The following is a 15,000-nucleotide window of genomic DNA, read 5'->3' as shown; positions in this document are numbered from 1 at the left end:
GTATCTCTCACTCGTTCGCTTCGCTCACTCGTGAGAGATACTTTCAGCACGAGAAGCTAAAAGGCCTACAATTGGAGATACATTTTCCAGCACTCGGCAAAGTCCCTTTTTGACTTATGACTGTTTCTGCTTAGGTGTCCTCATACACCATAAGCCTTTTTAGAGGCATCACTACCAAGCCGACCACTTCTGCTGGAGAGAACAGGACAGCCACAACACTGGGGATTTCATCCCCTACTCTTCTCAAATAGTGTGTAGGTTCTATAACGTCCCAAAGGGAACTTATGAACATAGATATATGTGAGACGGGGCCTACGGTTTATAGTTCTTATCCCAGAAGACTTGAAAGTCGAACTATTTGCGAATGAAATTACAAAGGCAGTACTTTCTCCTCAGTTATTTTAAGGTCCTGAGTGTTGATCCGGCCGGGGTTTGGACCCGTGACAGCCCGGCGCTCAACCAACTGAGCCACCGGTGCGCGGTGGAGATTTAACTAAGGTTAACAAGTTCGTTTAACCTTTGAAGTTAATTTGTAGATAACAAGATGCCTTCAATTCTGTAAGCAAACTCGTATGTAGTGAAACAAAATGTAAACGATGACGTTAGTAAAGATTCCCTTGTAAGAATGGATGATGTTACTTGCTCATTGTTCCACCAATAGGAGTGACTGTGGATCAAATCAGATCAACAATTCTTTTGTCATGATGAAAAAACGGGAATACCCGGTGAAAAACATCTTGAATAAGAACACAGAACGAACAAATTCAAGCCACATGTGACGCTGACCCCTGCAACCGGGACACATGTCGCAAAGATAAATGTTCTCAGCAATGCGCTAACTCATCTGCCCAACCTGTTGTTCATTTATTTTACTCTTCAGCTTTGGACCCAAATTTCTCATTCAAGACTGGGACCCCTTCATCCGATGATGTTCTTCTCATTGCGAATGAACTTGGTTCCTCATGGAAGATGGTTGGCAGAGCTCTGAATGTCCCGGATGGGGTATTGGAGCAAATTGAAGAAGACGAACCTAAACTGTTTGAAAAGTGCTACAGTGAGTATAATAGTGTGGATTCTTAAAATCGTAATTGATCTGAACCCAGGGTGTCAGGGTGGTTTAGCGGTTATCAACCGCGCCTCCCACCTCTGTGACCCGAGTTCAACCCTGGCCTCGGGTCGTATGTGGGCTGAGTTTCAGTCGATCTCAATCTGACTCCCAGGGCTTTTCTTCGGGTACTCCGGTTTTCCTCCCTCATCAAAATTGACTCTCAGTCTATGACATCCGGCTGCGGGCGGATACCCTCGATAGGGATAACCTCTGGTATCCTTCCCTTTCATTGTATTAAATGAATAAAGTTGGTATTTATATTTATTTATGTATTTATAATAAACGGCAATGAAGTTAAGGGACAAACTGAAAGATGAAAATCATTGTCGTGTGTCTGTCTCCTTCAAAGAAACGTTGAATTTGTTGATCTCAAGTCGTTTAGGAAAGGACGTCAAAGAAAATGCATCAAACAAAAACGACGAGTGTCCATGCTTCTTTGTAGGAGTCGAACCTACGACCAGCCTTCCGACTACTAGTTCGGATGCTCTGCTACTGAGCTATAGGAGACTCGTCAGTGGTGACTCGGGGATACTCGGAAAAAATCCAAGTGCTCCTTTGCATCAGTCGAACCTACGACTTGCCTTCCGACTACTAGTTCGGATGCTCTCCCACTAAGCTATAGGAGGCTCGAGGGAGGCTCGCAAGGTGCATTTCTCGCTAGGTCTGCCTCCTTTTCAAAGTGAATCTATTACAAGTGCGAAGTTTTTATGAAAATTAGTTTTCATACATATTTAAAGTAAAACTAATTACTACCACGAAAACTTCATACTTAGACAGGGTTCGTGGAACTCCTTGAAGTCCTTGAAAACCCTGGAATTTAATTTTGGACTTCAAGGGCACTTGAAAAGCCCTTGAAAAAAAGGATTTTACGGAAAACTGCTTGAAAACTCCTTGAATTTTATCTTGGGTGAAAATTGTTGAGATTGCATCATGCTAAGTGAAAAGAGACATTTCAAAAACAGAGCCCAAAATTGACTATTAGGGAAACATTAAAACCTAAAATTAAGATGTCTGTGCGTGCACTCAACTTGCAGGATGTGGTAAGGAATATCAAGGGAGGCTTTTTCAGCAAAGAAAACACTGAAACACTATGTATGGCATAGAAATCCTCTTATAAAGACACCTTGAAAACTCGATTTCTTGTTCTTGAAAACTCCTTGAATACTCCTGGAATTTTACAGACAAAATCGAGCACGAACCCGGTTAGACTCGTTTTGAAGAGGAGACCGACATGAACTCGGAAACAGTGGATGAAATGAGCAACACTCCTATATTCGCTCATGGTACCTTTTTGCATGAAAATTTCGCTACTGCGCATTTTTTCGCGCAAGTCACGCACGCGTCATGCATCGCAGACCACTAAGGTAACCGGCCAACACTAATGGCAATCCGTCAAACTGACATTGGACATTTCCTTACAATTACACGACGCAATATCCCACCTTAATATGAGAAGCCTGTCGCTGTAAAAAGAATGAAAACAGGCAGAATTAGAGCTTTATTTCATCAAGAAATAGCGTTTCCAAGCAAAGCCGCGCTGATCTACAGTATTTAGGTCTAAAAACCACTTTGAAGACGTTAGCTTTTACTTGTTTTGCTGGGTACTACTATGTCAATACTCTAAAAACTTCGATTTTCCAGGAGCTTGTCTCGTTAGTCTAGTGGATATTGGAATATGCAAGGAGAACCCATCGATCCGGGTTTAACTCTTTGCCTCGACCTAATCTGAATGTTCTCTGCACATTGAAATGCTTGTACGTCGTGTAATTTGAATAGAAAGGGAAATGTCAGTTTGAGGGATGGCAATGAGTGTTGACCAAGGTAAACACCATGCCAAAGGCGCAAACATTTTCCACAAGAATGGAACGTGAAAGCGTGCGGCATCATAGGATAGCTGTAGACCCAGGTCTTCTCGGAAATGTCACGCAATGTCGTGACAGTGCGAATAGCCAATTCTTGGGTTGCACGTGACGTCACAAAGAAATAAAATACAAAAGTACAGAGCCTTTTGAGTTTTCACCTCAGAAAAAGACATCAGCTGCAAAAGTTTATTTTGTTGTAATAGTTACGTTGAATTGAGTACGTTTACCTGATCTAAATTTCACTAATGTAGCTTTGTTCTATTGCTGACAGCTGTAAGCTAAGATCGTCTTAAAATAACCCAAGCTTCTAAAATGCACCTTATCTCGAAAACGAGCACGGTGACGTCCTTTTTTTTTGTTTTTTGTTTTTTTGCCTTTTTGACACAAGTACATCATTACCTATCTGCGTGGCAAGTTTAAAAAAAGTCTGTACGTGGGAACATTTTGGGCGCGAAGTGTCGCGATGATAACATGACCTGAAAATTAAGTGAATAGCAATACATCAATAATAGCTGATAATGAAGAAAGACCGAGTTTATTACATTAAAAAAGTTCACAGAATCATGTTTCTATCTATTCTGACACAATTGCAACGTCTTCATACCAAGACATTTACAATCGAGGATCGAGGCGAAATCACCTTTTACCTCAATGATCGTGATTTTCAAAAGCGATTTTGTACATTTCCTGGATCGGAAGTAATTAATTCATGCATGTATTTTGTTCAGCTTTCCTGTGTCGTTGTTAGTCATGATTCCCGAGTTTCGTGATTCTTAAAAGATTTAAAACTATGATTCATGATTCACGACTCCGCTTCCATCCCAAAATTTACCCAAACGACTATGGAGATCATGGTCAATTGACTTAAATTAACGAACAAGTGTAAAATTGTTTAAGATTGTTAGAACTTGTTACTGTTCTCATATAGACCCGTCACTGCATCTCCTGTTGTAAATTTTGATGTTATTGTAAATGAAGTTGTTCTATTTGCTTCAAGGATCAGTTAAATACCTTGAAATAGCGTCTTACTAAAGACTGCGAAGTTAAAAAGATTCATAGTACAAGAATTCCGCAAAATCGCGAAATTTAAGAGTCGCGAAAATTTCTTATAATAAGGTATTGCCCTCAGATGTAAAACAAGAGCGCTAAACTAAAATTGTAATCTCGACGATCGTATTACAGTCGTAACGTTACAGTAATTAATAACAGGAAGGGTTCAATAGTTACTCCTCGTTTTTTTCTATCTTTTGTTTTCACGTAAATGGATCGAATGTGTTATTGTTGGATAGTACGAATAGTTTTAAGGTACATCATGAAGGAAAATTTTGAGGCTTGCCTCTTGAGCGAAGTTGCGTGACGTCAATTAAGAGTTTGGTTACACGATAATCGGATGTAAGAACAACAACGGGAAGAAAGAGGTTTTCGTTGAATGGAATGAAGGAACGCAATTTAATGCATGTTTGCTTCCTTTTCTGTTCGAAGAGGGATTCTTAATCTGCCGGTTTCTATGATGAAGTCACTTTTGGATAAAATTGTGATTAATTAGATTTTTTTTTTCAGGTGTTCTAAGAACATGGAAAGAAACGTTTGCATCTGATGCTACTTATCAATGCCTAGCACGAGCATTACAGCATCCCTTAGTGAAACGAGTAAATTTAGCTGTGAAGTATTGTGGTCTTCATTCTTGCAAGAATGCAGTGGAGGCTAAGGATGTTTAATAGCAAACAGTTCAACAGAAGACAATATGAGTATCTGAAAATGTCAGGAATCGGATGGGTTTTAATCCTTGTATCGAACGAATCATACGAATGGCTTCACTTACTCTTGCTGGCAGAGGTTTCGTTAGTCTTCCCTTGCAAGGCTTCTGCACTGATCTCCTCGATGTTCCGTCACGCATGCGCGTCGTGACGTTAATGCAACGTCACTTCAGCTCTTCCCCCATTGGGCAGGCGTTAAGATTTAAACTGGTTATAACTGGCTTTAAACCGGTGAAGAGTTAAATTATTCGTCCAAAGGTCTGGACGACATCGAGGAGATCCTCGCGGAGGGTTCCTTTCCTTCTCGCTAGAGAAGGAAAACAAGGAAATCTCTGCCAAGCAGGGTAGGTTTCCCAGAGGGATAGTTGATTATTTAGGGATATGATTAGCAAATTGGTTTATTGATCAATCATTGATCTACTGATCCATCGAGCTACTGATCCAGCGATCTACCCGTACCGTTCGGGGATCCAGCGATCTACTGACAAATCGATGTACTGATCCAACGATCTACCGATCCATTTATCTACCGATCCATCGATCTACCGATCCAGTGATCAAGCGATTCCACTGATCTACTGATCCATCAATCTACGGCTCCATCGATCCATCGATATAGTGATCTATTGATCTAGTGATCACCCCACCTAACAATCTATGTATTGGGTAGTTAGATTTAAGATATGGCAATGTGAGGTCAGATTGGAACTTGTAACACGTGTGACATCGATGTATATGGCAAACAGTGTTAGTGTCACAGGGCTAGTTTTTGTATGGCCAGCTTTTCGGAGTGCATTCCTCCAGCCTGTCCTGTCCTCAGCAAGGTCTTCCCATCTTTCAGTATCTATGTCCAGGGCCACCAAGTCACGTTTTGCCACGTCTTTGAAGCGCAGCATAGGGCGACCTCTGGGTCTCGATCCCGTGCACATCTTACTGTAGAGAATGTCTTTGGGAAGGCTACCGTCGGGCATCCTACGCAAATGCCCCAGCCAGCGCATCCTTCGAATATTCAAAGTTTGAAACAGTGAGCGGCTACCAGCGCGCGATAATACCTCTTCATTTGTGATTCTATCCCACCAGTTTATCCCCATGATGCGCCGTAGGCAACGGAGATGGAAGGCATCCAGGTATCGGCTCCGTAAAGCAGAGTGCTCAAGATGCAGCATTCATAGATGCGGCACTTTGTGCGAATAGTCAGGTATTTGTTGTGCCAGGCTCGTTCACGTAGACTGTTGAAAGTGGAGGCTGCTCTTCCTGTGCGAGTCAGCAACTCCTGTTCAATGGTCAACCCTCTGTTGATAGTGGAGCCTAGATACGCAAAGTTCTCTACACTTTCTAGTTCTTGACCGTTAACTATGATTGGTGATGGATCACCTTGGTGCATCACCACTGTCTTCTTTGTGCTAATTACCAGTGCGAACGCAGCGCAGGCTGCACTAAATTTGTTGAGCAGGCGTTGTAGGCCACTGGCACAGTGTGAAACGAGTGTAGCACCCTTGTTTGACACCACTGTTTACAGGGAAACTTTTCGACATGGCGCCTTTAAAGGAGACCGAGGCTTTCATGTCACCGTGGAGCGATTTCACAAGGCTAAGCAATGTTGGTGGACATCCCAGTTTCTGAAGGATAGCGAATAGGCCCTCTCTGCTCACCATGTCGAAAGCTTTGGTGTGGTCCACAAAGGCTACGTGGAGAGTTCTTCTTTAATTTGTTCTCTGCATTTCTCTTGGATTTGTCGCACTGAGAATATCATGTCCGTTGTTGAACGTCCACTGCGAAAACCACATTGTGATTCTGGGTAGATGCGGTCTGCACGTTTTTGAAGTCTTGGTAGTAGCACTCTCGCAAAGACCTTGCCGGTCACACTTGTGACATCAGTTGTGTGGTTTTTACACTGGGGATAAACCTCATTTGTTTGGCGACTCCATCTTGTTGGCTGATTTATCGTTGTCCTCGCTTCAAACGCCAGTTTACCCATATTTTTTATGTAAACTCGCATTTCAATTTAAACCCGACTTACTGTATTGTTAAAAAGCACTCCATTCTGAGTTGAACTCTCTTAAATAAGGAAAAATAACGCCAGGAAGGCAAAACTATCCCCTACTCGTTTGTAAGTTCTGCTGTTCATCGCCACACTTTTGACTCGCCATCTTCGTTTCATTTGCGATCGTTCGCCGTGTTTCCCGTATTGAACCAGTGTCGGTCATAAAGATAAGGCAATATCCAAGTCTTTCAAATGACTCATCAGCTTTGCATTCATTGTGTGCCGTCCTTTTGGAAACAGCCGTCATTTCGCCATTTCGCATTTTCGTGGGTTTCGAATGAATATGACTGAATTTCAAGGGATTTTCGGGGTCATCAGGCGCTTGCGCAACATTAGTCTCCTTTGTGTGGCACTTTAAGGCATACTGGCCGTCAATGGGTCAACCGGTCAAAAAGCTTGAAAACCCGGTGAAACATGCAAATTAGATTACTGTAAAATGACATCATATTGCTATCCAGTATTAAATAAAGATTACAAATGCATCTATCTCCGTCCATGTGATGCAGAGACCATTGAAATAGTTAATTTCTATAATACATTGTTTGCCATGCTTTAGACAGACCTCCAGTGATACAACTCACGTTAGTCGAACTTCTGCGGTAAGTTAAGTTCAAGTTGAATTTCTCAAAAGAAGGATAAGCCATCCCTGCCTGAACTTCAAAAACATTTTCGTCATAGAGATCTTTTGTCATGGTCATGTTGTTTTATCAAGGCATTTGGAGCTATGGTAACCAGATCTAGGTTCATATTGCAGTCTCTGTCAACATTCGGATGAGAATGGCTTCAAGAGACTGGGCAATCCCTTAGGCACTCTTTTCATTGAGGTTTGGACCTAACTGCTTTATTGCAAGCTTTAACCGTTTATTTAGATGTTCCATCCGCAAGTCTAAAGGAATGTCTTCCCCTGCCTTTCCCAAGCTGTTGAAGAACCTGTTTAATAGAACCTCCAGCGCTATGTCCTTTGGTAAAATTGCATAAATCTTCTCCAGAAATAGTAACACAACATATGCATATTTTACGCGATAGTGACAGTAAAGAAGGAGAAGTGCAACCTTCAGAAAATCCAGGAATTTCCCTGCATCTCCCCCTTTCACAGTGTGGTCCTGCAGATGTTCAATGAGAAAACCGTACTTAAGTCTTGCACATTGGTAGTTCCACTTGTGGTCTTCTTTGGCTTTACTCTCTCCAAGTGTGTTGACTTGCAAATCATTTGGTGGATCAGGCTCACGGATTTCAGAAGCTTCATGTTTTGTCACGTTCATGTCTGAAATAGGCAACCATCAGTATTTAATCATAAATAGAAGAATCTTCTCTGATGTCATTGTTTGCATCTCTTCATTATTTAAGAAACAAGTTAACACGGAAGAGAATTTTTGGGTGTTTTTTTTAACTTTCTCAAAAATTGCTGAGTTTTAAACAACATTTTTTGAGCAACTTAAAGAACACCCAAAAAGTCATTTTACTCATTTAATTTATATTTTATTATTTTAAACAACTGGCTGCCATTACTACCATGGTCATAATTAGTCACCTGTTTCTGCCTTGCTTGGTCTTGTAGGTTTTACCACATCCTTGCCTGCAAAAATAATACCCAAACTCATCCTGCTCCCCCATTAAATCACCATTGTTCACATGGCCATGCTGGGTTCTCTCATGACTAAAGAAATGATGCAAATTCGCTATATTAATGAAATATGGTCTATGTGAATATCCAGAACAAAAACTGCCAGCCTATTTTATTCAGACCATAATATATTCATATGTTTTTTTTTACTACTGGTATGGGGTAGGAGAAGTTAGCAGTGAAGCAAATAATTTATGTTGTTATATATTATTACCAGTAGTAGCTATCTCTAAGTGCCAACGAGACAGTCCATATAATACATAGTTTGCAGATTTGTATCAGAGTTCCAAAATACCCAAAAGTAGTTGTAATTTTTTATATGCCAAAGTACTGCAACTCAACTTATTTAGTTAACAATAATGCAATAAAAATAGAAATTGCACACTTTGCATCTCGAACAACAATGTAAATGTCAACGTGTTTTGCAATAATATGGAAAGTATTGCTGTAATCTTTGAACGGCCGTAATTTTAACACGAATGTGCAATATTTAAGTTGAATAAAATCAGTGCCATTTACAAAATTGCCAAAGCGTTTTCAAACTTTTCAGTGCAAAAATTGTAATGGGGAATCAAACTCTCTAGCACATGAAAGTTGTTTCACTTGTAGAATTTTTATTTTGCAAGATACAGCCGTGAATTATAAGTTGCATTGATCGTTTAATTGTGTACTTTGCAGACAAATTTCCTTTGAAAATTAAATTAAATTGTTCACAACTCAATGGTTTCAAAACTGTACTCGCGGGCTGAGGGCCGAAATTGACAACAGCGGCCGATAAGAACACGTACGCAGGTTTAGTTTTGAGCTCGTTCACTCAATATAGAACACGCTTGTTCGAAAGTAAATATTAAAGAACACTCAACGCAAGTGTACACAACACAATGGTTAGAGAAATGGAAAAAAAAGTGTTTTCACTGAGTATCAAGTATTCAATGAGTCAATGAGCTAGTGCAGTTACCCTAACCCATAAAATGAAAGCTAAAATTTCAGAGATTGCTTAGGCATAATCACTGAAACGAGGGCTTAGGCTTAATCAATAAATTATCACTATATTGACTGTGAATCTCATTGACTCATGACTCAATGATTCATTGACCATTTGACTCATACATCATGGGGCCTCGTTTTTACTCACCTCCGGACATAGGATCATAAATTGTCGCACGGGTCATGCAAGTTTGTCTAATGACATCACACATCACAACACGTGCTTTCGCTTTCATTGAACCAACTCAAAGACAGAGAATACTTTTCTTAAGACGAAGTCCTGCCACTTGTGTTCTACTTTTATTGCACAGTATTTAGGGGTGGACATTTTGATGAATGGTTAATTGCTCCTACATTCCAAATGGCACTGGTATTCATCAATTTTCAAAGAAAAAACTATAATAAAGGAACACTTTGTCAACAGACCATTTTTACAGGTCTTTGCTCAGTTACCAAGCCTTTGAATAAAAGAAAGCTGGAGTTGACCTTGCTTTAATTCAAACCTCATTCCTTTTCTTATGTAAATCATCCGGGTTGTTGTAATGCTCACGAATTTCTATTAACATAAGAAAAGCAGAGGCCTGGTAACTATAAGCACAGAACTGTAAAATGGTCCATTGTCTGGCATCTTTACCATGCAGCTCACAGACTGACATCACAAAGAAGTGACAGTGTCTTACTCTGTTTTAAGAAGGATTGTACCAGAAAGCATCACGTACAAGTAATTTCGAAGTAAATGATAACAGATTTGTTAAACCTGAAACATCAAATTTTAACAGTAACATGCTGAAAAGCACGGTTTTCCTGAGAAATTGTTGTTTTGGTTATGAAGTTATCGTACGACCGTCCCTTTTGACGTAAACGAGGACGCGAAATGTTGCACTGCTGGACACGCGCGTCTTTTTGGCGGGAAGTTGCATGGCCAGCACACTGCATTTGACACTGCGTTTTAGTAAAAACTTTTGAAGACAACCAAAAAGCAAGCAAAGTATTTTTTAAATATGTCGCACAACAAGGAAAGAAAAAATAGAGAGGCGGCAAAAAAGACCAGTATGAAGGTGGCGAGTAAGCGATGCTCAAATGAAATTATTCTTGTGGATACTGGTCACCGCGCTCTACGCAGCTCGATTATAAAGCCCTGGCCAAACTATCGAACAAAGTTGGATTCCACATGCAACAATGTTGGATGTAACTGTTGAGGTAGTGGCAATACAGTATCCAACATTGCTCGACAAAACTGATTCAAGTTCAAGTTGACGCTAAATTTATAAATATGACGCTAACACTCAAACGAAAACCGCTCGTAGCGCTTGCTTCTGGAGCTGTTTGAGGACGGAAATGACGGATTCAAACAAGGAAATTCCAAAAAATGGTTAAGAGAACGTGTAGAAAAGGGTATGTTAACTTCAAAATACGATGACGATAATGATGATGAGAATGAGCTTGGATGAATTTGCAGAAATTTTAAATGCTATTGAACCAGAAATCTCCAAACAGAGCGATAGTGATTAGGGGACTAAAAGTGCCCCAAAGACATGGCCTTGCTTCATACTCGCTGATCAAGGGTTCTGGCTGTTGATCGTTGTCCATCATCTTTGTTGCAAATAATGCTAGAAGCCTAGGCTTGAAAATAAAAAAGCGATTCGTGATTGGCCAGTAGCGCGAACGTGACTAGATTCAGGAGACAACTTTGTTGGAAGAGCGACAAAACAATGCAACAGTGTTGCGTCGAGCAGATTTGTTGCTCGCAATGTTTGATCAAAAGCAAACTTCATCCAGCACTTGATCGAGCAAAAAATGTTGGACGAACATCATCCAACGTGGGTGGCCAAACGGTCGAACAATGTTGGATTGAGCAAAGTTGGAGCGTTGAATCCAACTTTGTTCCATAGTTTGGCCAGGGCTTAATGCTAAATTCTCAAAGGTGCTCCACTCCTCTCACGTCAGGCCAAGACACAAATATCACGTGAAATCGCCTAAATATGTTTCCAGAAATTCCCGATTTTTTTTCTCTAAATATCTCGATTATTCTCTAAATATCCTGGTTTTTTTTTTCCTAAATATCCCCCAAAAATATATATCTCATTGGAGATTTACCGTGTAGTATCGTGGGATATTTTTACGAACCTCGCTGTATTTTAACGAGCCCGTAGGGCGAGTCAATTAACAATTAGACCCGTAGCCCATGAGGCGAAGCTAAATGGGCTATTGACCCGTGACCCTTGAGGTCGAAGGGTTTAATTGTTTTAGTCGGACAGTAAAGGCAATAATAAAGCTAGGAAATGCAAGTTGAAGAAATATTTATTTGGGAATAAATACCTCTTACTAACCTCGTTTTCTCGGTCCGTACTGTAAGTTACGGACCGAGTTTTTTCCCGTTGATTTATGGCCCAAGCGCTTCGCGCTTGGGCCATAAATCAACGGGAAAAAACGAGGATCCGTAACTTACAGTACGGACCGAGAAAACGAGGTTAGTAAGATATTTATTATATCTTCTTGGCTGTTAAGTTTGAAATAGTTGCTTGCAAGATTCAAACAGTTTTTAGTACAAGTTTATGCAACAGAAATGACATGAAAAACTCGCTCGATGATTTTTTGTCGAAATTTTAAATTTAGCGGGCTGTACAGCGGGCCGTACTGTAGAATACGGCCCGCTAATTTAGCCAATTACAGAATGTGTCACGCTTTTCGCTACTCGAGGACTATTACTAAAGTCCAGGCCCCAGTTGATAGCCCTATCCACCGGATAAATCACTATCCAGTGGATAAGTAATACGGAATTCAATTGCGCTATCCAATGAATAGCGTTATCCATCCCTTGAACAACTGGGGCCAGTCCTCTAGTAGCGTAGCCAATTAAAATGCAGGATTTGCATTAGTCCATTAGTTGGGTGATACTAAAATACAAGAGACGAGCCCAAGGCTTGTTCACAACCTTCACTATTGCGTCGTTTTATGGATACATGCATGAAATAAATATACTGTATGTGAGGCTTGCGACCGCAGTAAGAAGTTGACCGTGTATTGCCAACTGCCGATAGATTTCCTTATGTTTTGACGCAGGCGGTAGCCCTATACCTGAAAGCCATTAATTTCATGCTCCGTGATTCCATGACCCAACCATATGGTTAAGAGCGATCGTAGAATAATTGTACACATTTAAAACTGTTGTTAAAGGCGTTAACTCCAATCAAAACCAGTAAACAGATGCTTTACAAGTTTCTACGATGGTGTTGTAAAATATTTCATGCTTTTTCTTAACAAGACCGGGAGAAATTAGCCATGCAAGGAGATGTGTTGCCGAGTCTATTGTCGTCAATTGCCCATGGATATTTGAATTTCAGCAGTTTGTGAGAATCCCCGAATGTGACAAATTTTCTTCTTGCAGTGTTTTGCTAAAGAAAGCGGAAAGACAAAAAACATCAAATGGTTCTCTGGAGGGCATTGGAACTGGAAGCACCTAACTAGCCACTTCCTGAGAGTTTGTCTTCTTCATCTGTCAGCGAGCGGGTAGCGTTTGTCCGATTGTCTTTTTGCCGGCTTTCTGATCTAACCTCTTACGCTTGGCCGCCAATAATTTACGAGACATCTCAAATTATTTATCTAGATGAATATTGAATAGAGGTGAAACCCCTGAATGCTTCCTGTAAACACGACAGCCTGTGAAGTGCGCGCTCGTTGCCGTAAACGTTTTGACAGGTCAAGCAAGGTCACCAGCTGATAAGTCAAAAACTTCTGCGCTTTCATGTTTATTTAGGACAAATATTTATTTATTCGTTTAAATCAAGAGAAAAATATCCATTAAAAAAGGTCAATACCAGAGGCTTGTTTTGGATACTCCTAAAACATAATACACTATACTAGGAATTCAAAACTATAAGATAAAAATGGCAATCTTCGAAGAAATCTTTTAAGAAATAGAAAACATGTACCGTGTTTCTATCGAGTTATAGAAACACGAGTGAAAGTTTGGGAGAACGAGAAATAATTTGGGAACACGAGCCGCAGGCGAGTGTTACCACAGCTTTTTCGAGTTCTCCCAAACTTTTACGAGTGTTTCTATAACTCGATAGAAACACGGAGTACATGTTTTCTATTTCTTTTAGAAAACAACGCGACGAGAAAAAGGTTAACAACTTGTTAACTCTAATTATCAAAATGTAAATTCTCTTTTCTCGCGCCATCACTACGTCAACAGCTCGTGCTAGTTCTGTGTCTCCATCGAGTTATAGAAACACGATTTTTAACCAATCAGCGCGCGTATTTTCTCAGGACTGTTTTCTAAATAGCTGTATAACTAGATAACTATATACATCAGTAATTTATTTACGTGTTTAGATTCTAAATATAACAGCAGTAATAAGGATAGAGAAAGAAGACTATTCAAAAGCAGAAATAACAGTAGTAACAATAGAAATCCCAATAAAACTAAACGTCGGAATGTCTTCATGTCAATGACAGTTTTCGATGGCGATGGAAAGAAAGAAGGGATGATGTGTCTTGTTCCGGACTACTTGCCAAATTTGTGGCAAATATCGCCAGAATAGACGATTTCGACATACTTTCCTTTCTCTTCCTGGATGTAAAATTTCACTTTCACTCCGCATTCAGGCCTCTTGCATTCCCCAGATCCTCGGAAGAACGGCGTTGATTGCCACTTACGCCAGTTTATAGACCTCACGTGGTTATTCTTAAGGCGCAAATTGCACCATGGGTTGCTCTGTTTCAGTTTAGAGTGGACGATCTTGCACCAGTCCCCACCCAGGAAACGACCTCCGCCTGGGTAATTCCTGACAGTAATCGTTTCCCAGTCGGATTCAGTAAGAGCGAATTTTGCCTTTGTCTTGTCCATGATCTTGCGAAAATACCGCTTTTCTCTCTCCGAGTCAGAGTCATCTTTGGGCTGAAAATGATAACAAAAATTTGAAATACTAAAAAGGAAACCTCACTTTAATAGGTTAACATATAGTGAATGAAAGATCATTGCAGTGAAGCAGAAAAATTTAAGCGGCTGCGAATAAAGGCGGAGAAAATCCATGCTTGTAGCCGGGCTGGGAAGGGGGGCTTCCATATGAAAAGGGAAACGATGTTCGTCCTCTCGCTTAGGGTTGTAAATTTCGGATTTTGGTCTCACTTAGGGTGTTCTGGGCAAAGCGCCATCATATGTAGCCGTGAAGGTCTCCTTCAGGGTTGCGCGCAAAGAATTATAAATATAATACATTTCGTACGTTTCACGTATGGTCTCTTTTTGGGGTCAAAAAAGCCTGGGCCACGCCCATATTGGTCTCCTTTAGGGGTTTAATTCAAAATTTCTGACGTGCATCTCCACCTCTTCATATGCGAAGCCCCCCACTACCCCCGTTCCATAACTGCGATATATCGATGTTTTTGAACTCGTGTGTAGGTTAACTTCTGTCATACTACTATGACATCATAAACCTACTGCCAACCTAGGCGAGGCAATGACATTCTTTTAGCATTTTCTTGCTTTTGCAGCTCACGATATTGTTGCACAGATTTGAACTGGGAACTACTCGGGCTTGCTCGCCCCTTTTGCCTTGTTACTAGACCCCTCACAACTGAATACGCGTTCAATCTCATTACTTCGATTCCAAATA

At 40.6% G+C, this 15,000-nt stretch overlaps 2 protein-coding genes across 4 annotated transcripts in view; one reads left to right on the top strand and one right to left on the bottom strand.

Annotated features, from left to right (window-relative positions):
- Positions 1 to 8,918, top strand: part of LOC138017456 (uncharacterized) — a 63,149-nt gene extending 54,231 nt beyond the window's left edge. The window contains exons 18-20 of the mRNA XM_068864538.1: positions 180 to 254; positions 881 to 1,054; positions 4,531 to 8,918. Coding sequence (XP_068720639.1) covers positions 180 to 254; positions 881 to 1,054; positions 4,531 to 4,688 — 407 coding nt within the window. The 3' untranslated portion in view covers positions 4,689 to 8,918. The remainder of the gene's footprint in view (positions 1 to 179; positions 255 to 880; positions 1,055 to 4,530) is intronic.
- Positions 8,919 to 13,159: 4,241 nt separating this feature from the next.
- Positions 13,160 to 15,000, bottom strand: part of LOC138016109 (uncharacterized) — a 71,904-nt gene continuing 70,063 nt past the window's right edge. For all 3 annotated transcript variants that reach the window (XM_068863283.1, XM_068863284.1, XM_068863282.1), the window contains exon 4: positions 13,160 to 14,285. In XM_068863283.1, the coding sequence (XP_068719384.1) occupies positions 13,893 to 14,285 (393 nt within the window). In that variant the 3' untranslated portion in view covers positions 13,160 to 13,892. The remainder of the gene's footprint in view (positions 14,286 to 15,000) is intronic.

Source organism: Montipora capricornis, chromosome 9 (assembly GCF_036669925.1).
Source record: "Montipora capricornis isolate CH-2021 chromosome 9, ASM3666992v2, whole genome shotgun sequence".
Classification (NCBI taxonomy): Eukaryota; Metazoa; Cnidaria; class Anthozoa; order Scleractinia; family Acroporidae; genus Montipora; species Montipora capricornis.
Note: the sequence above shows the minus strand (reverse complement) of the source record. Positions and strands in the feature narration are given on the sequence as shown.